We start from the raw sequence: 27,466 nt of genomic DNA, 5'->3' as shown, positions 1-27,466 counted from the left end.
GCTGGACCTTCCTGGTTTCAGCTGTGCTTGCTGTGAAACTCTCAACCGTCAGCGTTTCCAATTGCTGTTTTTTTTTTGTGGGGGCGGGACCAGCCAAGCCAGATCACCTGGCTCCCCCACCTCGGAGCCCCCTTTTTTCTTTTCCTAATTGAACGTTCGATTCTCTCCCAGATGCCCCAGTCGCCCGCCGAAAAGGCGCCGGGATCTATACAATTTCCCCTGTGGTGACCGTGCTGGCTGAAACAGCGGCACTGAGATTCGTGGTGCTTTTCTTTCCCGGAATCTCCCGGTCTGGATCCCCACTTCAGTCCCCTTTTCAAGCAGCTGAATGGGCGACTCTGCCTTCGCGGAGCTCCAAACGCCAACTAAAAGGGCACCCAGTCTCACATACTCCGCACTGAGAACCGCCACACCGGGACGCTGGCAAAACAGCCGCTCCCGCCAAAAGAGTTGTGCTGGTGACCCGTGGGGCTCCTCTTCTGGGAATCTCCTGGTCTGTGGGCAACAAAAATTGGTCTGGAAGTCTGACTTCTACTCACTCCCTGTGTCTTCACTGGGAGCTGCAATCCCGAGCTGCTGCTAATCGGCCATCTTGGATCTCTCTCTACCTTCCATTATTAACGAACAGGGTTTCCCTTTCTCCACATCCTTACTGACAGTGGTTATTTTGTATGGATTAATGTAGCTTTGTGTACCAGTTTTTAAGCCCAGAAATATTTTTCTCACCAAAAGTTGTTACTGTTTTTAAAAATCTCTTCTTATTATGAAGAGAAGAAAGCAAGCTCTTCTTATTATGAAGAGAAATGTTAAATTTGTTCTTATGAAGACAATAGTACTCAGCTTTTGTAATCTGCCTTTTTTTAGTGATGATGAATGCTTTTTAATATGTCTATTTGCTGTTCGTATTTTTCACTAGAAGAATAATGTCTTAGGACTTAAATGTCCTTTCATGCATCTTCTTACTCATATAACAAACCTCCCCTCAGGATACTGTAAAACGTTGATGATTAGATTAAAATTAAGGGTTAGGCTTCTGCTGTAATATCTATTTTGAATCTATTGATTTTTTTTTCTGTTTTTCCTCTTTGTTTTTAGGAATGCATACAGAGGTAGAACAGTTTTAAAATAGTACACAATTTGTTGATGGAAATCTGTCATGAAATATTTATTTCGTGTTTTAAATTTTTTTCAGGTCTGCAAAGAAAGCAGAGTTGGAAGAAAATCAGCGGAGCTATAAACAGAAAAAGAAAAGGCGACGTATTAAGGTTCAAGAAGATTCATCCAGTGAAAACAAGGTAATAATGACATTTACCACATGCTTGGATTATGACTGGTACAGTATACTGTAGTAATTATGCTGTTACTGCCTGGTTTCATTCATTCATTGTGTTCTGCTGGCTTCTTTACATTTTATGCTTGTGGAAGGATTTGTTTATTGAAAAAAATATATATGTAAAAGTATTAATTTGACATTATCAGTTTTTTTCTATATCTTAATTTTTAATGGAATTTTAAGCCATTCTAATTCCTCATTTTATATTTGTAGTCATGTGAATGTTCTCTTTTCTGAAGACGAAATACTATCCTGAATGATGACTTATATGTGAATAAATTTCTTCTGGTAACAAAATTAGCCAATTTGAGTTTTTTGTATATAAGCAGACTTACACAAAGTAAAAGGTGTCTATAGTAAGTTTGATTCTGTCAACACAATGCTTTTCCAGAGGGATATTTATTTTTTGAAAATTAACTTGTTAAATATTTTAAAGTATACAATTCAGTGGCCTTAATTATATTCACTGGCAGAAACTCTTTACTCATTAAATATAAACTTCATTCTCTTCTATCCCCCATCCCCTGGTAACCTCTATTTTCATTTATGTCTCTATGAATTTGCATATTTTAAGTACCTCATATAAATAAGTTGAATCATGCAATATTTGTCCTTTTGTATTTGGCTGATTTCACTGGCATAATATTTTTTAGATTCATCCATGTTGTAGCATGTATCAGAATTTCATTCCCCTTTTAAGGTGAATAATATTCCACTGTATGTGTATGCCATGTTTTGTTAGCCCCGTCATCTGTTGATGACATTTAGGTTGTTTCTACCTCTTGGCTATTTTGAATAATACTATTATGAATATGGGCGTATACATATCTGTTTGAGTTCTGCTTTTAATTATTGTGGGTATATATGGAAAAATGGAATTGCTACTTCATGTAGTAGTTGTATGTTTATCTTTTGGAAAACTCCATCCTGTTTCTCTCTAGTTTCTAACATTTGACATTCCTGTTAGAAGTGTACCAAGGTTCCAGTTTGTCTGCATCTTTGCCAACACTTCCTTTCTTTTTTTTCTTTCTTTCTTTTTAACAAGAAACATCCTAATGAGTGGGAAGTGGCATTTCATTCTGGTTTTTATTTGTATTTTCTTGATGACTGGTGATATTCAACATCTTTTCATGTGCTTATATCTTTTGAGAAATGTTTATTCTACTCTGTAGCCAATTTTTAATTGAGTTGTTTTTTTAATAGATGTTGAAGAGTTGGTTTTTAAAATAACACTATTCTTTATTGCTAAATATAATTCTAATGGTTTTCAGCATGTTTTTTCCTACCTTTTCCTGGCATGTTAATTAATGGAATATGAATCGGATAAATTAAATGACTTTGTACTGTTTACCTCTAATTGTTTAAATTCTATAGAGTAATTCCGAGGAAGAAGAGGAGGAAAAAGAAGAGGAGGAAGAAGAGGAGGAGGAGGAAGAAGAAGATGAAAATGATGATTCCAAGTCTCCTGGAAAAGGCAGAAAGAAAATTCGAAAGATTCTTAAAGATGATAAACTGAGAACAGAAACACAAAATGCTCTTAAGGAAGAGGAAGAGAGGCGAAAACGTATTGCTGAGAGGGAGCGTGAGCGAGAAAAATTGAGAGAGGTAACTAATTTCTTTCTTTTTTTTCTTTTGTAGGTACAGGGTCTTGCTATGTTTCCCAGGTTGGCCTTGAACTCTTGGGCTCAAGTGATCCTCCCACCGCAGCCTCCCAAAGTGCTGGGATTACAGGCATGAGTCAACGCATCCAGCCTTAATTTATTTCTATTAGTGATTATTTTATTTCATATATGACTTCAATGTATTTCAGCATTTTAAGAGTAGAGTGTTGTAATCTACCACAGTTTTCTTTTTTTTTTTAGACGGAGTCTGGCTCTGTTACCGAGGCTGGAGTGCAGTGGTGTGATCTCAGCTCACTGCAACCTTTGCCTCCTGGGTTCATGTGATTCTGGTGCCTCATCCTGCCAAGTGGCCGGGCCAGAAGCGTGCACTACCATGTCCAGCTAATTTTTGTATTTTTAAGTAGAGTCGGGGTTTCACCATGTTGGCCAGGCTGGTCTTGAACTCCTGACCTCAAGTGATCTGTCCGCCATGGCCTCCCAAAGTGCTTAGATTACAGGTGTGAGCCACCATGCCCATCCTCAACCACAGATTTTTAGTTGCAATTTATTTTTCCTGCTGTCACTGTTCTATGCAACTTAAAATAGTCATTAAGCTCTATTAATTTAATTAAGTACATGGAAAGAATTGAGATTCTTGAATGATCACCGAAATGGTTATGTTGTATTTTGAGTAGAGAAATGTTTCAAAATTATTTCTTAAATCCGTTAAATATTTCAGTTTTTAAAATGGACTTTATGTTACAAAAATTTTCAGATTCATAGGTGGAGAGAATAGTGTAATGATTCTCCCTGGATCTATTAACACAGTTTCAGCAGTTACTAACACAGGACTAGGCTTGTTTCATCTATCTTTTTTTTTCTTTTTTTTTTTTTTTGAGATAGAGTTTTGTTCTTGTTGCCCAGGCTGGAGTGCAATGGCACGATTTCGGCTCACTACAACCTCTGCCTCCTGGGTTTAAGCAATTCCCCTGTCTTCCTTTCCTGAGTAGCTGGGATTACGGGGTGTGCCACTTCCCCGGCCATTTCATCTGTTTTTTTTCCTTCAGATTATTTCAAAGCAAATCTCAGAAATCGTATCATTCTGTTTATAAATAGTTGGGAATGTACTGTTAAAAGATAATGTTTTAAAAATTACTATAGTACCATTATAATACTGAATTATCTGATTGCCTCACATAGTAGTTTTAAAAAATAGTTGGTATGGGCTGGGTGTGGTGGCTCACGCCTATAATCCGAACACTTTTGGGATGCTGAGTCGGGTGGATCTCGAGGTCAAGAGATCGAGACCATCTTGGTAAACATGGTGAAACCCTATCTCTAAAAATAGAAAAATTAGCTGGGCATGGTGGTGCGTGCCTGTAGTCCCAGCTACTCGGAAGGCTGAGGCCAGAGAATTGCTTGAACCCAGGAGGCGGAGGTTGCAGTGAGCTGAGAACGCGCCACTGCACTCTAGCCTGGGTAAGGAGTGAAACTCCGTCTCAAAAAAAGAGAGAGAGAGAAATTTATTGTCTAACAGGCCAGGAAGTTGAGAATGGCTTAGCTGAGCATAGCTCTACTGGGTTTTCTGCTTAGTGTCCTCCCAAGCTGAAATTAAGATGTTAACTAGAGTTTTGCTTTCATCTAAGACTTTGTATCCTTTTCCAGCTCACTTGTTGGCTGAATTCGGTTTCTTTCGGTTATTACACATAGGTCCTTAGCTACTAGAGTCTTCTGTCCACAACATGGCAGATTGCTTCATCCTTGAGTTCAGTAGGGAAGCATTTCAATCTTTTAACAGGCTCACTTTGATTAGATCAGGCCCATCTAGAAGATCTCTGTTTTGATTAAATCAGAGTCAGCTTATTAGTGGGACAATTACTTGAATGATAGCTGATCATATTTACAGGTATCAACCATACTCAGAAGGTGAGGGGATTATGCAGGGTGTTTATACCAGATGACGGTAATTCTGGGGCCACTTCAGGATTCTTTGTACCACACCTTGTAAACAGGACAAGATATTTGGGGGAATTTTCCATTTTTATATAATGGCTTTACCCCCATTGATAGAAGTTACTACATATCCAGGGTAGGATACCATAATACTTTAGTGAATACTCGTCCTATCCCAGATCCGTTTCATACATTGCCTTATTCAATCTCTAGTACAACCTTGTAGAGACTATTGATAATCATTTTCAGTTTGCAGATTCAGATACAGAAGCTAAGAGGGTTTAGGTAGCTTGATGAAATGGAATTTGGGTCTGAATGGCCTATGCTAGTTTTACTTCACCAGACTATTTCCAAGTGTGAATCTTGATTTGCATATCACAATTTTATGTAAGTACAGTATCTATTCAGATAATTTGCTGCAAATCTGTGACTTATTTGTAGTTTTTTGAATGTGACAACGATTCTATAGTCACAGTTTAAAAAAGAGGAAGTGTCCTTTTAATGAGACATTTACAAACATTTACAGATGAAATTACATACTTATGTTTGCTTCAGAATGATTTGTGGGATCTGGGGAGTCAGATAATGGGTAAGAGGCTATTAGTGAAACAAAACTGGACTTAAGTTGATAATTTTTGAAGCTGGGTGATGGGTAATAGGATTTATTATTCTCTTCTGTCTACTTTGGTGTATGTTTGAAAATTTCTATATTCAACATCAACAAATCCATTTGTTACTAGTTTCAATTATAAATAAGAAAAAAAGTACCTCAAGTTTTATTCCATCACCATCATAATGTTGCTGTTTTTAAAGTTTTTTTTTTTGTTTTTTTTTTTGAGATGGAGATTCCCTCTTTCACCCAGAATGGAGTAAAGGTGATACGATCTCAGCTCACTGCAACCTCCACCCACTGGGTTCAATAATTTCTCTCTCCTTAGCCTCCCAAGTAGCTGGGATTAGAGGCGCTTGCCACCACGCTTGGCTGAGATTTGTAATTTTAGTAGAGACAGGGTTTCTCCATGTTGGTCAAGGTGGTCTCCAGCTCTTGACCTCAGACAATCCAGCCATCTCAGCCTCCCAAAGTGGTAGGATTACAGACGTGAGCCATCGTGCCCAACGACGTCATGTTTTTATAATTTTAAAATCATGAGTCTCTATTTCTTTTCATGGAACCGTAAAACTGTTTATTACAAGCATTTCTTTTACTAACAGTATTGTGTAATGGTTAAGGGCATGGACTCTGGGGATCAATCCTCTGGGTAAATCTCAGTGTCGTGATACTCAGTAGTTGTATGACTTTGTGCAGGTTACTGAACTTCTCTGTCCCTCAGTTTTTTCGTGTCAAATGGTAATACTTGTACCTATCTTATATAGTTACTGAATATATTATGTAATGGATAGAGATTAGGATAAGACAGCAGAAAGTACATGTACACATACACACGTACCTCTGTGCATATATTATATCTACTTAAGTTTTATTTTAAATAAGGAACTTGTGATAATTGTTTCCATATTGTAATGAGGAGGTATTAGTATGTTCCTCTCATTATTTTTGAGCCTGTGGTTCTGAAACCAGTGTTTCTAAATGGTTTTTCTTTTCACAGCATGTATGTACAATGTTTTTCAGTGTGAGTCATGTTGACATCCTGAGTCGCACAGTTCTTGTTTGGGATCGTCTTTCACATTATAGAATGTTTATATTTGCCTTCCCTTCCTCCTACATTAAATACCAGCTCTGACCAATAATTGTGACAGCCATAAATATGATTGCGCATTTTCAAATGTCCTCTAGAAGAATAGAGCTATCTTTGGTTGGGAGCCACATGTTCATTCAAATTGTAATGGTAGTACTATAGATTAGTTTGGAGTTCTCCTCCCTCCTCCCCCCTCCCATCTCTCTCCTCCTCCTCTTCCTCTTCTTCCCCTTCCTCCCCCTTTTCTCCCCCCTCCTCCTTTTTTAGGCATAGCAAGCAACAACAGGGAGCAATTCTTTTTTCACAACTCTGCATAACAAATGTGTGTTGAAATATCCAGAGTGAGAACTGTTGTGCTAAATTACTGACATTATTAGAGTAATTTAAAATTTTTTGGAGAGTTTTGATTTTAGAAGACATAAAACATCCTGGCTTTACTGAACCAAAATATTGGTATATTAGTTCATTCTTGCATTTCTATAAAGAAAAGAGGTTTCATTGACTCGTGGTTCTTCAGTCTTTGCAGGAAACATAGTGGCTCAGGAAGCTTCCAAACATGGCAGAAAGCAAAGGGGGAGTTAGACAGCTCACATAGTGGGAGCAGGAGCAAGAGAGTGAGGGGGAGGTGCTGCATATTTTTTAAACAACTGGATCTCTTGAGAACTCACTGTCACGAGAATAGTGCCAAGGGGATAGTGTTAAACCATTCATGAGAAGTCCACCTCCATGGTCCAACCGCCTCCCACCAGGCTCCACCCCCAACATTGGGGATTACAATTGACATGAGATTTGGTGAGGACACAGATCCAAATCATACCAATTGGATTTGTGGTATTTGAGTAAATGTGTCTGTATTTTGGAAAATGATTTCTTTGAGATTAACTATGAACAACTCCTTTTCTTGTAGGTGATAGAAATTGAAGATGCTTCACCCACCAAGTGTCCAATAACAACCAAGTTGGTTTTAGATGAAGATGAAGAAACCAAAGAACCTTTAGTGCAGGTTCATAGAAATATGGTTATTAAATTGAAACCACATCAAGTAGATGGTAAGAAACTGTTAGATGATTTAATAATTTTTAGTTAGATTTTACCAATATTTGGGAGTGAGGCAGGTGCCTCACATCCTGTTAAGTGCTGGAGGTAAATTGTTAGGGATGGGGGAATATCCACAATCTCCTTGCCTTTATGGAGCTCATAAGCAAATGAAGAAGAACAAAATTGGGTGATTGCAAACATAGTGAGTGTTATAAAAAAGGAAAGAAGTGCTACTTACAAATGGGTAGATATAGCAAGTGGGTTTCACCTGGTCAGCAAAGACTGGCTAAGGGCAGGTAGGGGGTGAGAAGAGTTGTATCTAGCTAAAAGCCTTCTTCAGAAAATGCTATTTCAGCATTTTTAGGTATGTGTTACAATAATATCCCTACATTGGCATTAGAACGATATCAAACTATTCCTACCCTCTGCTTTATTAGAGTTGAATCAGTAAGTCAGTTTTGAGTGTTTATGTGAATTGATTCATAAGGGAAGTTCTGTAGTTCCTGCTTCTTGAGTTACTAGTCCCCTTTCTTGCTCATTGTTTACTATCAAATAAAGGAAAAGATGATGAAATTATCTCCTGGGTTTTTTTTTTTTCCTTATTGACTCAATAAACTCAAAGGTATATTTTATAGGAAGTCATTCCCTCTTTGGATAAAGTTGCTCTCTTTTTACCAACAATTATCAGTATTATTTGAGATGGAGTTTCTCTCTGTCACCCCAGCTGGAGTACAGTGGTGCTATCACATCTCACTGTAATCTCTGCCTCCTGGCCTCCAGCGATTCTCCCAACTCAGCGTCCTGAGTAGCTGGGACTACAGGTGCACACCACCATGCCTGCCTAATTTTTTATATTTTAGTAGAGATGGGGTTTCACCATGTTGGCCAGGCTGGTCTCGAAATCCTAACCTCAAGTGATCTAATTGCCTTGGCCTCTCAAAGCGCTGGAATTACAGGTGTGAGCCACTGTGCCTGGCCACATTTCTCTTTTAGGGTATTCTTATGTTTCTTTGAACCATTTCAGGGAATAGAGAATGTCTGCTGTGAATAGCTTAGATAAGATGAAGGAAAGTCCCCTGTTCTATGTTGGTGTTAACTTGCTTCTGGTTTACTTTAGTGGGAAAAAATTCCATTTACAATTCTTTAGCTGAGTGTTTTTTTTTTTTTTTAAAATGCTGTTGCTTAGAAGTTTTGGTTATATTTTTGATGTGTTTATATAAAGGGAGTTTTTAACTTGGACCTTTAAATTTAACTTAATGAAGCTGTTACTTTCAGGTGTTCAGTTTATGTGGGATTGCTGCTGTGAGTCTGTGAAAAAAACAAAGAAATCTCCAGGTTCAGGATGCATTCTTGCCCACTGTATGGGCCTTGGTAAGACTTTACAGGTAAGAGCTGAAGAATATGAAGGTATCCTGTTTTTGTGTATTCATTAATATATATTTGATTCTGTTATGTTTCAGGCACAGTCGTAGGGACTGAAGATAAAGCAGGCAACAAGAATAACAAGATTTGTCTCCAAGGAGCTTATATTCTAGTGGAGGAGAGAGCTGCTAATCAAATAAGAAATACGTACTTTCAGAAAATGAATGTTAAGGGAGGATATTGAGTTAGGAAAGGCATCTTTTAGGAGGTGATGTTTGAGCAGAGGCCCTAATGAAGTGAGGTTCTGGGGTTTCAGGTATGGCCAACAACAACTGCAAAGATTTTAAGGTAGAAATTAACTTTGTTTTTTAATTTTTTTTTTTTAACAACTTTCTAACAGTTTATGATGTTAAAGTAATAAGAAAGTAAGGTATCTTTTACTGTTAAAATTACTGCATTTCTAAATGGCAGGAGTTGTAACAGAGATGTAAAATTAGTGAATGTATTTGTACTTTTAAACCATAAAGTAATTATGTATTTAATGAGTCAGAATACATTAAAGTGGAAAAGTATTATATAATCTGATTCTCTTCTAAAAGAGAAATGGTATTTTCTGAAAGACTATAGGGACATTCTGTGGAGACCCAGGACTTAGTAGCTGTTTTGGTATGGGATCATTTTATGCTATTCACATTGATCATAGAATCATGGAGCTTTAGAGTTGGAAGAGCCTGATACATCATCTTGTTGAACTTTCACATTTTACGATTATATCTCTTTCCCTATACCTTGCCTGGTTTGGAAATTCCAGCCTTTTGGTTGGTTGCTTTATTTTTTAAAGCAAAACAAAGCTACAACATGGTAAGATTGCTTAATTTATTAACTTTTTTGTGAATATTTAAACGAAGGTGACAATCTGTTTTCTTATAGGTGGTAAGTTTTCTTCATACAGTTCTTTTGTGTGACAAATTGGATTTCAGCACGGCATTAGTGGTTTGTCCCCTTAATACTGCTTTGAATTGGATGAATGAATTTGAGAAGTGGCAAGAAGGATTAAAAGATGATGAGAAGCTTGAGGTACCTTATTTTAAATGTTTTCTATTATTAAAATAATCACATGCAATTCATATAGTAAACTATTTTTAATTACCAGTGATGCATATTTCAGTGGGAATATTTAGTATTCACATGTTTTTAGTAGCTACTTAAAAAAATCTTTATTTCCCCACAAAAGGTTTCTGAATTAGCAACTGTGAAACGTCCTCAGGAGAGAAGCTACATGCTGCAGAGGTGGCAAGAAGATGGTGGTGTTATGATCATAGGCTATGAGATGTATAGAAACCTTGCTCAAGGAAGGAATGTGAAGAGTCGGAAACTTAAAGAAATATTTAACAAAGCTTTGGTTGATCCAGGTAAGTATTAATAGACAGTGACATAAAGAAGCACGTTGAATTAAAAATGTGTTTTTATTTTATTTAACAGATACTAATTGAACAACTACTAAGTATCTGGTCTTTGTTTTGTTTATCCTTAAGGTTTTTGCCTTTAAAAAAATTCTTAGTATTATTTCAGTAAGACAAAATCACCCTTAATGTTGCCAGCTGTTCAGAATTTATTTGCTGAGTCTAAAAGTGTTTAGGGTTTTAGGGAATACCTTGTAAACACTTAAAAATGCATCAGATGCCTGTGTTGTAATCAAAAATTCTTCCAGCTATCCAAATATTTGTTGATAACAAGAGCTCTCTCCGTAGCATGAAAACAGTTCATGTCTTTCCAAACTTCATGTCATTAGAAGAATTGCTACTTGCTTATCTCCTGTTTTCTAAGGGGTCATCAGTATGAAAGGTTCATATTTTCAATACTGTTGATCCTTTTGTGGCAGAAATCTGATGTGAGAGCCAAATGTTTATATACTTGCCACTTAGAAAAGCAACATGTTGTACTGCCTGCAAAACTAAAATTAATTTTTAATCTACGATTGTGCAATTTTTTCTTCATGTGTTGTCATATCATGTTACTTTAAGACACTATTGAGGCTCTATGTTTGTTGAGAAAATCTGGCTAGTTGTCATTGTCAAAGGGATAGTAGTCTTTAGAATCCATGGCTTTGCCTCTTTTTTAAAGATAATGAGGTATTTAATACGTAGCAAAATAACTTTGCCATCACAAATCTAAGGCCTAATAATAAGTTTATGTTTTTCTTATGATTAAAATACGTGTCTAAAAATCCTGTGGGTGGTTTATTGTTGAAAAGTTATAAGCTAGTGTTTAGTATCATCATAGCAGATTTTTTTCACAACATTTCCTTGAAACAGTTTAATACAACAGTTTCAGGTGCTTAGTTGTACTTATTTGTTCAGAGAAAATGGAGAAAAAAAGAAATTAAAGCTTCTAATGTAACATTTGTCATTTCCATGTTTTATCATTTAGTGACATTTTAATAAACTTTTTGGCTGGGCATGGTGGTTCATGCCCGTAATCCCAGCACTTTGGGAGGCTGAGGTGGGTGGATCACCTGAGGTCAGGAGTTTGAGACCAGCCTGGCCAAAATGATGAAACCGCATCTCTACTAAAAATACAAAAATTAGCCAGGTGTGGTGGCGCATGCCTGTGGTCCCAGCTATTTGGGAGGCTGAGGCAGGAGAATTGTTTAAACCTGGGAGCTAGAGGTTCTAGTGAGCTGAGATTATGCCACTGTACTACCGCCTGGGTGACAGAGCGAGACTCCGTCTCAAAAAAGGAAAAAAGAAAACAACTTTTTATTTTGGAATAATTTTCTGTTTACATGAAAGTTGAAAAGGTAGTGCAGAGAGTTCCCATATACCCTATATCTGGTTCCCCCATTGTTAACATCTTACATTGCCATAGTAGATTTGTCAAAACTAAGAAATTAACACATTGTTGACACATTATTAATAACTCTAAACCACACTTGGATTGCACCAGTTTTTCTATCCAGGGTACTACATTATATTTAGCTGTCAGGTCTCTAATAGTCTTCTGGTCTATGACAGTTTCTCAGTCTTTATTTTTTTCATTATCTCATTAGTCTTAAGGAGGACCATCCAGGTAAATATCCTGTAAAGTGTTCACTAATCTGAATTTATAGTTTTTCTTGAGATTAGACCGAGGTTTTGAAAGAATGTACCAGAGGTGACATACCCTTTTTGTCACATCATATCTCATATCGGGGGTACATGATACCCACATGCTGTCACTGATGATGTAAACTTGCATCACTTGGTTAAGGTAGTGTTTGTCAGGTTTCTCTCCTGTAGAGCTGCTACTTTTACCTGTCCCTCATCTGTTCATTGGAATCCAGTCACTCAATTTAGTCCACCTGAATGGGAGCATGGCAGAAATTAAGCTCCATCTCCTATAGTGGGTAGTATCTACATACAAAATTTGGATTTTTTAAAAGAAAGATTTATCTTTTCTCACCCATTTATTTAGCCATTGATTGATATCATTATCTACTCATCTATTTTTATTTTGTACTTTGGACTATTAACCATTACGACATTATTTTATAGCTCAAATTGTTTCACTTTGGCAATTGGGAGCTTTTTTTAAGGTTAGGTCCTCTACCCTTGGATATGTCCCCATCCTTTTGGCTTTGAGCACTTTATTACTTTCTGGCATTACAGGATGCTCCAGGTTCATGTTATATTGTCCTGGCCCCAGAATCAGCCATTTCTCGAAGACATCATGGTTCCTTTTATTGAAAAATGACATTTACAAATGTAAACATATCCATTTAATTTGCAAATGTGTCTGTCCATTCTGCGAGTTGTCTTTTTACTTTTTTATATCATCATTTTAGTACTAATCTTTAACATTCAAAATTTTGATTACATTTAATTTACCTGTTTTTTTTTTTTTTTTTTTTTTTTTTTTTTCTTTTGTTGCTTTTGCATTTAGTGCATATCCAAGAATCCATTGCTTAATTGAAGGTCATGAATTTTTTCACCTATTTTTTTATTTTAAAGTTCTAGCTCTTGTATTTATGATCTATTTTGAGTTTATTTTTGTATACAGTATGAGGTAGAAGTCCAACTTCATTTTTTGCATTTTGATATCCAGTTGTCCTAACACTGTTTGTTGAAAGACTATTCTTTCTCCATTGAAGAATCTTGACACCATTGTTGTAAATCAATTGACCATAGATGTGTGTGTTTATTTCTGGGCTCTCAATACTATTGTATTGATCTGTATGTCTGTCCTTATGCCAGTGTGACATTGTTTTAATTACTGTAGCCTTGTGGCAAGTTTTGTAATCAGGAAGAAAAAGTCCTACAGCTTTATTCTTCTGTCTCAAGTTTGTTTTGCTATTTGAGGTTCCTTGAAATTTCATATGAATTTGATGATTAGCTTTTATATTTCCTTAGCTGGGATTCTGTTAGAGATTTCATTGAATCTATAGATTAATTTGAGGAATATTGCCATCTTAACAATATTAAATCTTCCCCTCCATGAACATCTAATGTCTTTCCATTTGTTTAGGTCTTTAATTTTTTTAATAATGAAATTTTATTTAGGTCTTTTAATTTCTTTGGTGTACAAGTCTTGGAATTAATTTCTTAAATTTATTCTTAAATATTTTATTCTTCTTGAGTCTATTGGAAATGAAATTGTTTTAATTTTATTTTCAGATTGTTCTTTATTAGTATATAGAAATACAACAGATTTTCGTATACTGATGCTGTTTCCTACAACTTAGCCGAGTCCATTTATAATTTCTAATAGTTTTTGTGTGTGTGTGTGTGTGTGTGTGTGTGTGCGCGTGCACAGGCGCACATGCAATTTAGGGTTTTCTATTAAGATCATATGATCTATGAATAGAAATAGTTTTACTTTTTCCTTTCCAATATGAATGTCTTTAACTTCTTTTTCTTGCCTAATTGCCCTTTGAAATTTCCATACAATGTTGAATGTAAGTGGTGAGGGGTTGGATGTCTTGTTTTTGATCTCAGGGAAAGCTTTCAGTTCTCCACCATTAAGTATGACATTAGCTGTGGATTTCTAATAGGTGTCTTTTATCAGGTTGAGTAAGTTCTACATTGAGTTACATTTTTGTTTGTTTTGGTAATTAAAAAAATAAATATCAAGACTACCCTTGTTAAAACTTAAGGGGGTCTGGTTTCTCCATTAGGTTTTACTGTGAGTTCTTCGGGAAACTGAAGCTCTACTTTTATTTTCCTTATTATATATGAGTATTAGAGATAGTTCCTCTGCCACAGCTGGATAACCATCTGCAACAAGAATTTTCTAATATCCATCATGTATAACATGGAATATATTAAAACTGTAGTAAGTTTTAAGTTGTAGTGGTAGTATTTAGATATAATTTTCTTTAGACACTAAGTCTAAAGTGTCAGGATCTGTTCAGTACTTTTGAATTTATTAGAAAGGATCTGTTAAGTATAACACTTAATTTTCCAGTACATGTTTTCCATTTTTTGCCCAATTTATCCTCTCTGATTTGGAACAAATTAGTGGTTGTGAAGAATCGTATAAATGGGAGCAGAGTATGTGAAGGGTGTAGTTTGGGTATAATGTCAAAGAAAAGTCTAAACTGAAGTTTAGGATGGAAGCAAAAGGTCATAACCGGACGGTTTTGGGTATGGGATTCTTAAGGATGAGTTGAGGTTATAAGCTTAGAAGGTAGGCTGTTAAATCAGAAGCCTGGAACATTGGGGGTGTGTATTAGGATTGGAAAGTGTTTAGAGCCTACCAGAGTTAAGATAGTAGTGTTCATCTTTGAACTTAGCTGCTCTGGTTATCTATTGCTGCATAACAATCATCCCAAGCCTTAGTAGCTTAAAGTGATAAGAATCATCTGGGTGCAATGGTTCACACCTGTAATACCATACTTCAGAAGGCCAAGGCAGGAGGATCACTTAAGGCTGGGAGTTTGAGGCCAGCCTGGGCAACATTTTGAGACCCTATCTCTACAAAAAATAGAAGAATTAACCAGGTGTGGTGGTGCACACCTGTATTCTCAGCTATTCAGGAAACTGATGTATGTAGGATGATTGCTTGAGTCCAGGAGTTCAAGGAAGCAGTGAACTATGATCACTGAGATCATAATCATCGTGGAATGTGAGACCCAGTTTCTTTAAAAAGAAAGTGACAACATTTTTTTTTTTAGCTTTCCTAGTTTTACTGCGTCAGGGATTTAATAGAGGTTTACTTGGACAGTTTTAGACATTTTATCAGCTTTTCTCCCTAATATCTTTATGGTTTTTGATTTTAAAAAATTCACCAATAGGTGGCAATGTAACCCTGAAAATGAATTTTCATTTAACTCTAATAGTATGTGACAGAACCTTTATTTGACCTTTCTTCCCAAACTTACCATTTATTTTGAGACATATTTTTCTACTTAATGTACTTAAACTGATCTGATGGAGTTTTCTAATTCACATTACTGTTTTTAGAAGATAGTTTCACGTTTTGTAACTGAAGAGGACATAATCAATTTTTATGTGTGTGCGTCAGTGTGCATATGCACAATAGTCAAGGTACCATTTGCTTTAAACATTAAGATAGATCTATGTTATTTTATAAAATAATGACAGGTTTCTATAGTGTATTGAACCATCTTAAGTTAGCAAACTCTTTTAGTCAGGCTTGGATTTTTGAATAGAAGAAATTGTCTTCAAGTCTTTCTCTAAATTTCAGTTCTTCTGTTCCCCAGAGCCTCATGGCTGCCACTCTCGGTTTCTGTAAAATTATTTCTGCGTGTTGGATTTTGAAACTCTCCTATCTGATACATATATATGTCATTGTTTGGGAATGAAGTTTTCTAGAAAGCTTATAATTTAACTAAAACTTATGTATGTATGTATTTATGTATGTATGTATTTAGGGGGCGAGGAGATGGGGATCTCATTCTGTTACCCAGACTGGAGTACAATAGTATGATTATAGCTCACTGTACTTTCAAATCCTGGGCTCAAGTGACCTTCCCACTTCGGCCTTCTGAGGACCTGAGACTACAGGAGTGTGCTGTCATGCCCAACTGATTTTCTTTCTTTTGGGTAGAGACAGGGTCTTACTGTGTTGCCCAGGCTGGTCTCGAACTCCTGACAACACCCAAGATAACTCTTTGGAGATGAGGGTCTCACTACATTACCCAGGCTGTTCTCAAACTCCTGACACACTAATTTTTTGGAGATGAGGGTCTTGTTACGTTGCTCAGGTTGGTGTTGGTCTCCTGGCCTCAAGCAATCCTTCTACCTTAGCCTCCTGACTGGTAGCTGGCATTACAGGTTTGAGCCTCCATGTCCAGCTAAAACCTACTCCTTTCGAACATTACAAATACTTACTTTTCATCTTTAATGTTAGTAAATGTTATATACATTCGTATCTTATAATTCATATTCTATTTAATATGATGAATAATAGGTTTAATTAATATATGAATAACAATAACTTTTTTGTTGACTCAGGGTTATTAATGAGTACATTTACTTTTATTCTTAATTCTTCTGGTTCTTCAGTTATTCTTATTCATGACAGGGCTACCTCTTTCTATTGCCATGCTAACAAATAATTATTTTAAGTTAAATTATAAAAGTAATACATATCCTTAAGCAAAATAAAAACAGAAGAAAACGTTGTATATTGAGAAGTAAAAGCTCCCTAGCCCTCCTAGTCCCATTATTGTTTCATTTATATGCTTATAGGAATTTTTTGTGCATGTGTTTTGTATTGCAACATTTAGGCGGTGCTCTAAGCCACCCTCAGGCTTAGTAACTCATAAGAAGGACTCACAGACCTCAGAATATCCATTAGACTCATGGTTATGGTTTATTACAGTAAAAGGATATGAACAGGATTATAATATAGGTAACCGTTCTGCAACGTACTACTTTCTATTTAATATTTGTCATATCAAGGTTTGCACATATATATATATTTTTTTTTTCAGACTATTTTATTATTCCATAAGTTATTGAGGAACAGGTGGTATTTGGTTATATGAGGAAGTTCTTTAGTGGTGATTTATGAGATTCTGGTGCACTCATACCCGAGCAGTATACACTGCACCATTTATGTTGTCTTTTATCTCTTGCCCCTCCTCCCACGCTTCCCCTTAGATCCCCAAATTCCATTGTGTAATTCTTATGCCTTTGCATCCTGATAGCCTAGCTCCCACATATCAGTGAGAACATACAATGTTTGCTTTTCCCTTCCTGAGTTACTTTACTTCAAATAATAGTCTCCGGTCTCATCCAGATCATTGCAAATGCTGTTAATTCTTTCCTTTTTATGTTGAGTTGTATTCTATCATATGTATATGCCACAGTGTCTTTATCCACTCATTGATTGATGGGCATTTGGGTTGTTTCCAGGATTTTGCAATTGTGAATTGTGCTGCTGTAAACATTCATGTGCAAGTATCTTTTACAAATAATGATTTCCTCTGGGTAGATACATAGTAGTGGGATTGCTGGATCAAATGGTAGTTCTACTTTTAGCTCTTTAAGGAATCTCCACACTAGCGGCTGTACTAGTTTACATTCCCACCAGCAGTGTAAGAGTGTTCCCTGATTGCCACATCCACACCAACATCTACTGTTTTTTGATTATGGTAGTTCTTGCAGAAGTAAGGTGGTATCACATTTTAGTTTTGATTTGCATTTCCGTGATAATTAGCGATGTTGAGTATGTTTTCATATGTTTGTTGGCCATTTGTATATCTTTTTTTTGAGAATTGTCTATTCGTGTCCTTAGCCTACTTTTTGATTGGATTGTTTGTTTTTTTCTTACCGATTTGTTTGAGTTCGTTGTAGATTCTGGATATTAGTCCTTTGTCAGATGTATAGATTGTGAAGATTTTCTCCCACCCGGTGGGTTGTCTGTTTACTCTGCTGACTGTTCCTCTTCTGCAGGTAAAACTCTTTAGTTTAATTAGGTCCCAGCTAATTATCTTTGTTTTTATTGTATTTGCTTTTGGGTTTTTGGTAATGAAATCCTTGCATAACCCAATGTCTAGAAGGATTTTTCCAATGTTACCTTCTACAATTTTTATAGTTTCAGATTTTAGGTTTAAGTCCTTAATCCATCTTAAGTTGATTTTTGTATAAGGTGAGAGATGAGGATGCAGTTTCCTTCTACATGTGGCTAGGCAATTATCCCAGCACCATTTGTTGTAAAGGGTGTCAGAGGGAAGGTCTAGGGCTGAAGGCTGCTGTTCTGATTTTTTTGTCCCACAGGGTGTTCCCTTGGTGTAGTACTTTTCCCCTTTTCCTGTGGATGTGGCTTCATGTGAGCTGAACTGCAGTGATTGTTGTCTCTCTTCTGGGTCTAGCCATCCAGCGACTCTATCCAGCTCTGGGCTGGTACTGGGGTTTGTCTGCAGCGTCCTGTGATGTGAATGGTCTGTGGGCCTCTCAGCTGTGGATACCAGAGCCTGTACTGGTGGAGGTGGGGGAGGATGCAATGGACTCCAAGGGGGTCCTTATCTTTGCTGGTTTAATGCTCTAATTTTGTGCTGGTTGGCCCCCTGCCAGGAGGTAGCACTTTGAATGTATCAGCTGCAGTAGTGTGGAGAGGGACCAGCGGTGGGCAGGACCCTAGAGTATATGTCCTTTGTTTTCCTCTATCTGGGTTGGTAGGGAAGGACCATCAGGTGGGGGCAGAGCTAGGTGTGTCTGAGCTCAGACTCTCCTTGGGTGGGTCTTGTTCTGGTTACTGTGGGGGATGGGGTGAGATTCCCAGGTCACTGAAGTTGTATACTTAGGAGGATTATGGTTGCCTCTGCTGAGTCATGCTGGTTGTCAGGGAAGGTGGGGGAAAGCCAGCAATCACAGGCCTCACCCAGCTCCCACGCAAACCTAAAGGCTGATCTCACTCTCACCGTGGCCCCTGCCGCAAAAGAAAAGGACTTTAGTCGTCCATCGGTCTGGGTCCCCCTCCGGAAGTCTGGAAGCGGGATTTGAGTGCTCCTGAAGTTCTGGCCATGAGGCTTCTCTCGCTGTTCAAATTGTTACAAAGCAAAGCTAGGGAAGCCCTTCTCCCTGTGGAGTTTTACCCCCTGCCCCTCTGGCCATCCTCCTGATGGATCCCTGTGGTGCCAAGCAAGTATGGGCTGCTTGGGGATCTAGCCAGATCCCAGTGCCTTTCCGCTACTTCCTCTACCCCTGTTTTTCCCTTGGCTAGGCTCTCTAACTTGACTCACCTCCTGATAAAGTCGGGAACTTCCCTTGCAAACAAACCTTCAGCTTCTCCAGTGGGGGCCTGTATGTATAATTAATTTTAACTCTGTGGCTTATTTCATTATCCCATAGTTTAAGTCCCGTTTACCAGATCCCCTTTGACAAGTTTTTAGGCTGTTTTCAATTTTCCTCCATAAAAAGCAGTGCTCAAGGAACATTCTTTTATGTATTTTGGGGTGCCTGTGGAAGAATATCTTTGGGACCAAGTCCTAGAAATTGAAATATGGGTCAAAGGGTGCACACATTTTGCATTTTGATAGTTATTGTAAAATTGACTTCCAAAATTTTTGATACTAATTTAGACTCCCACAGAGTGTATGAGAGTACCCATTTCAACATGATGGATACCAAATATTAAGTGGTAAAATCATTTAAATCACTTGTGTAAAAGGCATTTCTTCTTGTAGAAAATGTTTTAGGATTCAAAGTAAGGCATACATAATTTTTAAATACAAAGCTAGGTAGGGATTTTAGTTTTACAAAATATTAGTAATTAATTTTTTTAACTATTTGTGTAGCCCCAACTGAATACTGAATAACAGTTGTTATTATTTGATCTATCATACTGAAGTAGTTACTTTGAAGTCATGTAAAGGTTACATTTTCTCTAATGCTTACCATGTGGGGGATAGTTTGACAGCTGCTTTGTTGAAATCAGCAATTAAGAAATACGTGCCTACATGTTAACCAGCAAGCAAATTGTGTATGAATTATACTTTAGAAAAATATGTATCAGTTGGACGCAGTGGCTTATGCCTGTAATCCCAGCACTTTTGGAGGCCAAGACAGGCAGATCACTTGAGGTCAGGGGTTGGAGACCAGCTTGACCAACATGGTGAAACTTGTCTCTACTAAAAATACAAAAAAAGTAGCCAGGCATGGTCGTGGGCACCTGTAATCCCAGTTACTCAATAGGCTGAGGCAATTACCTGAACTTGGGAGGTGGTAGCAGTGAGCCAAGATTGCACCACTTCACTCCAGCCTGGGTGACAGAGCGAGACTATCTCAAATAGGAAAAAAAAAAAAGAAAAATATATATCTGTTATTTTAACAAATAAGCCTTTATTGTTTCTTCTAAGAGAGTCCACAAATGCTATGGAACGTATTTGTTCAGGTACAAATGCATTCCGTAATAATAAAATATTGCTACTTTTTTATATTGCAATCTCAAAATATTTTCTGAGTTTAAGCTTTTAAGATCTTTTATAGCTTAGAAAGGTGTTCTCCCTACCCTCCATACCCATGTAACAACCAGTTTCACTTTCTTTTATCAGTTAAAATTTTTCCCCGACAATGAAAGTTAGCTATTTGGAATGAGTGGGATATATTATATTATCTATTACGCCGTATATCATTCTTAAAATACAGCTTTTGAAATTTGTCTTTTCATGTGTATTTTTATTGCTGTTAGTCTTTGCTGATAGTTTAAGTTGATATACTAATGCTAAAATAGCTTTAGAGACTTTTCAATTTTTAAAGACATTTAAGAAATACGCTCTGTTGGTTAGGGGGATCTTTTTCCCTCTTGTTGTTTTTATTTGTGCTTATTTTTCTATATTCAGGACCTTAAGCACTATTTATAGTGGTACTTCAATGCTCTACTGCTTGGATGTAATTAATAAAATTAGTGCTGTATTAACCAAATACAGAAGCAGATAAAATATGTTTATACTTACAGTGATGTCATTTTATCTTCTTACAAGATCAGGACTTTAAGGGGATTAACTTTATATACTTAAATGGATCACATTTTCAGTTTTACTATATTGTGTTTTTTTTCTATATATTTTGGTAGGCCCCGATTTTGTTGTTTGTGATGAAGGCCATATTCTAAAAAATGAAGCATCTGCTGTTTCTAAAGCTATGAATTCTATACGATCAAGGAGGAGGATTATTTTAACAGGAACACCACTTCAAAATAATCTAATTGAGTGTGAGTTAATATCTCTGATTATGCAGTAGAATATCGGTATTTCCTCAGATAATATTTTTGTAACTTTGCCATTTGCCTTTGTTCTACTTACTTTAGTATAGTCCTGGACCATGATCTACATAGTTTCGTCTTAGTCTACTGTGAAAGAATAACATACTTTTCAAATGAGATGCTTTATAAATACGAGTGGTAAAATACAATAAAGAGATATGCTGTTGTGAGTGTTCAAATGTAAATATGGAATTTGAATTATTGCAAGAGTATCAGAAGTCTTAATGATAGCTTTAAAAAGTACATAAGCATATGTGATTACTTGGGATAATTTTAAGGAGATGTTCCAGTTTGGGGTCATGTACTGTTAAGAAATCAAAATGAAATGGGAACCGTGAACATTTCAGTAAATTGAAGATGGGAGAAGGAGAGGTTTGCTGAATCCGTGACAGGACAGTTTGCTGAGGTTGTTGATGTGAACCTAGGGAAATGACTTGTGAATTTCCATCAGTTTCCTGTGTCTGTGGTGACACTAAAGAAGGGAACATGAGATTATTCAGCAAGTAACAAACTGAAATTTCCTGTTATAATCTCTCACTTTTTTTCTTTTTCCCATTGTACTGGCTTTTTGTTATTTTTCTGTGTGTTACATTCCTTTAGTGTATTTATGGTAACTTTTTGCTACTTTATTATTTGTAATACTAGTTATTTCACTTTAGCATAACTTTATGTTTGTTTTTATCTGTTCCAGTTTCCCTCTTATCTGTTCTATTACCCTATTTATAGAAATACTGTTTCATATTGTGGTCCTATATAGTACGGGACAAATGATAGCGCTATTAATTTTTACAAAATATATTAGTAAGCACATTTTTTTTACTGTTTATGTAGCCCCAACTGAATACTGAATAACAGTTGTTATTATTTGATCTCTCAAATATTATTTGATTATTCTGTAAATGAATCAGTTAATGTAAATTAACTTGCATAGTAGCTTATTACCTCCTTTTACTGGTTTGACTTAGTATCTCATTTCTTCACAGGATATCCTCACTGACCATAAAATCATGGTCAGAGTAATGATCACTTGTTTTATACTTCATATCTCTTATAAAGAATGGGGAGTTTGAGTAAAATGTCCTTAGGTATTTTTTAAAATTCATGTCTAGTACTTAGGGATGATTATTACTTCAATTTTCTCTCGTTTTGGTAATTTGCTTGTAGATCAGACTTATAACCAGTGTTTATTCTATACTTAGCTTGATATTCTTTTCTTCGTAGCTCAATTCTGATGCTTCCATGGCATGTGTTTTTGACATGAGCATTTCATTGGGGAATTTTTCTGAGTCTTTTTAACCATTGTTAATGTTGTTAATGAGTAATTGTCTTCTCTCTTAGATCATTGTATGGTTAACTTTATCAAGGAAAATTTACTTGGATCCATTAAGGAGTTCAGGAATAGATTTATAAATCCAATTCAAAATGGTCAGTGTGCAGATTCTACCATGGTAGATGTCAGAGTGATGAAAAAACGTGCTCACATTCTCTATGAGATGTTAGCTGGATGTGTTCAGGTACAAATATGTTCCAAAGTAATAAAATATTGTTACTTTTTTATATTGCAATCCCAAAATACTTTCTGAGCTTAAAGTTTAATAATTTTGTATTTTCTTTCCTGCTCTTTCAGTAGTTTTTCAGTTATATCTCCTTGCATCGTCTTCAAAAATTTATGCTGCATTCAACTTTTAAAAAAGAAGTTCGCTGAGAAGTTGAAAACATAGTTAATTCATTTGCCAAGTGTAAAGCCTCATATCTTATTATGTTAATGTTTAGATTTTTCATCCTTAAGATAGGGAGTTCCTTAAGAGGAACACAGCTATTATGATGAAGTTCCTGTGCTCACCCTAATTCTATAGTATAGTATTATAGTCTCACTTTTTTGAAATGGTTGTAGGAAAGGCCAGTATGAATTAAGAAAAGAGCCATTTTTAAAGTAATCTTGGAGAAACACTTTTGTTATTTCCAAATATATACAATAACCTGAACAGAATAGTGGTGTCATTTACATACAGATTTTCAGTGAATCTCTATTAATGAATGGGTAAGTATCTAGAGACTGAGCCGGCAGTTAATAGATCTCGAGATACGCATGTTCTCTGCAGACATTAGGCACTAATGATAGCCTCAAAGATGTTTTAACAAATGAGACAGTCCATTTTTTTTGTTGGATATACAGTTTGCCCTCCATATCTGTGGGTTCCACATCCATGGATTCAATCTACCACGGTTCAAAAATAATTTTTAAAAAAAGATATAATGGATAGAGGCTAGGTACAGTGGTACACACCTGTAATTCCAGCACTTTAGGAAGGCAAAGGTGGGAGGATCACTTGAGCCCAGGAGTTCAAGGATGCAGTGAGCTAAGATCATGCAACTGCACTCTAGGCTGGATGATGGAGTAAGACCCTGTCTCTACAAAAAAACGTTTTTAGCCAGGCATGGTGGTAGACACCTATAGTCTCAGTTACTTGGGAGGCTGAGGCAGGAAGATTGTTTGAGCCCAAGAATTCAAGATTGAAATAAGCCGAGATCATGCAATTGCACTTCAACCTCGATGATAGAATAAGACCCTTTCTCTTAAAAAAAAGAAGGAAAAAGTTAAGAAAAAAATGGATGATTTTGTCTGTACTGAACATGTACAGACTTTTTCCTTGTCATTATTTTCTAAACAATAAAGTGTAACAACTATTTACCTAGTATTTGTATTGTGTCAGGCATTTTAAATAATATAGGAATTATTTAAGGTGTATAGAAGGATATGTATAGGTTATGTGCAAAACCCTACATTATTTATATAAGGGACTTGAGCTTCCATGGATTTTGGTATCTGTGGAGGTGGGGGTGGGTTCTGGAACCAGTCTCCTATAGATACTGAGGGATGACTATACTTGCCATCATTATAAAGCATAGTTATCCTGTTTGGTCAGGTTGGCTACATGTACTAGCAAGTACTCTGTTTCCATATTGCTGCTACTACCCAGGCAGCATTTTTCCTTCTGGTTGAAGTAGTCATTTATATTTAGCACATTGGTGTTTTATTTTTCTGTCCTTATAATAAAATGGTTTCAAGAGTGCTTGTACATGACTTGCTTTTCTTAATTGGGCAAATATTCCCTCTAAAATTATATGTTATTGTTCAACATATTAGCATATCTTATTCAGAAGCCAACTCAAGAGTGCATTAGACTTTGATTCCTAGGTTTTACTATATGATTAAAGCAAGTTATTTTGCTAAGACTACCTACTACATCACCCCCTTTTGTTATTTTATTTTTTTTCTGTACAGAGGAGACCATTTTGAAAACTTAAATTGCTCATTTGGTAATGTTACTACTTCAGTTTAAAACCTGCCTGGTGTGTTGTAGGATCTTTTTACCAATGTACCGTATTGTATAGTCATGTGAAATACATTGTGTGAATAATTGTGAGTTTAGAAAGGGTAAATATATTTAAGAAAATGTTTTCTTGTATGTTTGGTGCCTATTTATTTATGTGTGTATTTCATTTATAAGCAATGAGAATTTGTAGAACAGTTCATTCCTGTTAAATATTTAGATTAATTTTCATTCTCTTTCTTGTTAATTACAGAGGAAAGATTACACAGCATTAACAAAATTCTTGCCTCCAAAACACGAGTATGTGTTAGCTGTGAGAATGACTCCTATTCAGTGCAAGCTCTATCAGTACTACTTAGATCACTTAACAGGTAACCAGTACACCTTGTTGATTTTATTTTCTCTATAAAGATATTCTTTTTCCCAAGAAGGTTATTCTAGTAATTTTACTATATCTGCTGTTCTTTTACAATTTTGCATTTGAATAAAATGGGTATGCTTGAAAGCACAAAATATTTCTAATTAAAAAAACACCGATGCTGTCAAAATAGAATTAAGAAGCAAACTGATGAAAAACATATATAGCATATATGAGTAATGCCCTTAATTTGTAAAGAGCTTTTATTTCAGAATAATTACGAATGTGAATAAATCCGTATAAGAAGATCTACAAAATTCCAGAGTATTTTTTGAAAAATTTTCACCCACATTAATAATAAAAGGCATGTAAGTTAAATTCATGAGTTTGTTTCTCAGTTATTTAATTAACAAAGGTTGATGGCAAAAAAAGGTAAAATAGATGGCAAGGCATATAGTGTACTCTCCATGTTATTATAAAAATGCACATAAATGCCTAGAATATACCAAAATGCTAACGGAAGTTGTTTTTTGGGTGCTTTTGTTATGAAGACCTTCTAGTTTATTTCTTGCATTTTTCTATGCTTTCAGAAAATCCAACGAATAGGTATTGTTTTACCATCAATAAGAGTGTGTATGTGTGTGTGTGTGTGTGTGCGTGTGTGTGTGTGTGCGTGTGTGTGCGCGCACCTCTGTGCCTCAAAATGTTCGTCTTCACACAACAAAACCTAATCTTTGGTCTGGAGTGAGATTTCTTGCTTGTTGGTCACTTACTGTGGTACCTTTCCCCAAATGATATTACAGATTTAATTAGGAGATACAGGTTGGAGGGTGCTCTTTGGCCCATTGTGAATACAGTAATTCATCAAAAAAATAAAGGAGGATGAAAGTGTGTACACACATATTAAAATGATACTTCACTTTAAAGTGGTACTCTTTTTGTAATAGCAGGGCATCCTAGAGAGTAGAATGATGATGGTCCTCAAGAAACATTCTGCTGGGGAAACCAGTATTCGAATCTTAGTGTTTTATGGAACTGCTTTTTTGGTCTTATAAAAACAATTTTTGTATTGAGGAAGAAAATCAGTTCCAATAAAGCACACATTTTCATTTGTATATCTGTCAGGAGCTGGTAGATATTACTATACTATTCTTTTATGAATAGTAAAAATTACAGGCATAATTAAATAACCAAATACAGTCATCCCAATGAGAGAGTTGTGTAGTTTAAAAGAGGGATGTTCAGATCTGTCTTTCATTAATCTCTGAGTGCTAAGGAGTAGTAAATTTGGCCATTTAATATTTTTTCTTTTAAAATGTTTCATATTAGGGAAAATGCTCACAATGGTGTTCTAGGTTTTATAGAATTAGTTGTCTTTAATAACCAATCATAAGCTGGGTGCAGTGGTTCATGCCCATAATCACAGCACTTTGGGAGGCTGAGGTGAGAGGATCACTTGAACTCAGGGAGTTCGGGACCAGTCTGGGCAGCATAGTGAAACCTCATCTCCACTAAAAAATTAACCAGGTGTGGTAGTACATACCTGTAGTCCTAGCTACTTGGGAGGCTGAGGCGGGAGGTTTGCTTGAGCCTGAGAGGTCAAGGCTGCAGTGAGCCATGATTTTGTCACTGCACTTCAGCCTGGGCAACAGAGCACTACACAGTCTCAACAGTAATAATAACAACAGCAACAACAATTAGTCACAAATGTTAACAGCTCAGGTATAGATGTTAAGCTCTACTCTTCTGAGTTGACCTCATGGAGGTAGTTAATAGAATGATAGATACCAGAGTCTGGGAAGTGTGTGTGTTGAGGGAGGGATAGAGAGAGGTTAGTTAATAGTTACAGACATGTAGTTAGATAGAAGGAATAAGTTCTACTGTTTGATAGCAGAATAGGGTGATTATAGTTAACAACAGTGCATTGTATGTTTCAAAATAGCTAGAAGAGAGGACTCAAAATGTTCCCAACATATAAAAATGGTAAATACCCAACATGATGGATATCCTGAATACCCTGACTTGATCATTGTACATTCTATGCATGTAACAAAATATAACATGTACCCTCAAAATATGTATGAATATTATGTATCAATATTTAAAAATTTAAAAACCTTTTTTTGAGAGCAGTGCAGTTATTTAAGAATTTAGAGGGCTTTGCTTTATTCTTTGTGACTATCATTGATAGGAGTAAATATTTAAAGCACTAACTGCCATAGCTAAAATCGAAAAGATATGATTGTCAAATTACTATCTGGTGCCATGAATCTTTCAGTTTTAGGGTGTGGGGTTTTCCCCTAACCAAATGCAATATTACCTGTAGAGTAGAATGCTGAGTTAAATAGCCCCTTTGAAAAACATTCATAAAAGGCCAAATGGGATATATTAATGGCTACTCTGTCTTGACCCTCACTACAGATCTTCACAGTATTTCTCTTGAAATGTCAGCTGTCTATCCTACTTGCATTTAAAATGTTTGGTATCTGTTAAATATTCCAGAATTTTTTTGTTTCTAATTAGGCTTTTTTAGACTGTGCTTGCTTTTAAGAAGTTTACACAAATTTTGCTTTTAACAT

General features: G+C 36.1%; 1 protein-coding gene across 10 annotated transcripts in view; it reads left to right on the top strand.

The window, feature by feature from the left end:
• ATRX (ATRX chromatin remodeler) overlaps positions 1–27,466 on the top strand; it is a 290,081-nt gene that overhangs the window by 126,337 nt on the left and 136,278 nt on the right. For all 10 annotated transcript variants that reach the window (XM_032251335.1, XM_032251338.1, XM_032251341.1 and 7 more), the window contains 9 exons: positions 1,193–1,295; positions 2,708–2,938; positions 7,492–7,633; positions 8,898–9,007; positions 9,915–10,061; positions 10,219–10,396; positions 21,006–21,143; positions 22,533–22,708; positions 24,783–24,900. In XM_032251335.1, the coding sequence (XP_032107226.1) occupies positions 1,193–1,295; positions 2,708–2,938; positions 7,492–7,633; positions 8,898–9,007; positions 9,915–10,061; positions 10,219–10,396; positions 21,006–21,143; positions 22,533–22,708; positions 24,783–24,900 (1,343 nt within the window). The remainder of the gene's footprint in view (positions 1–1,192; positions 1,296–2,707; positions 2,939–7,491; positions 7,634–8,897; positions 9,008–9,914; positions 10,062–10,218; positions 10,397–21,005; positions 21,144–22,532; positions 22,709–24,782; positions 24,901–27,466) is intronic.

The sequence above is a fragment of the Sapajus apella genome, unplaced genomic scaffold, assembly GCF_009761245.1.
Source record: "Sapajus apella isolate SASKATOON/1434 unplaced genomic scaffold, GSC_monkey_1.0 scaffold75, whole genome shotgun sequence".
NCBI lineage: Eukaryota > Metazoa > Chordata > Mammalia > Primates > Cebidae > Sapajus > Sapajus apella.
The sequence above is the reverse complement of the archived record's forward strand: the minus strand, read 5'-3'. Positions and strand labels throughout refer to the sequence as shown.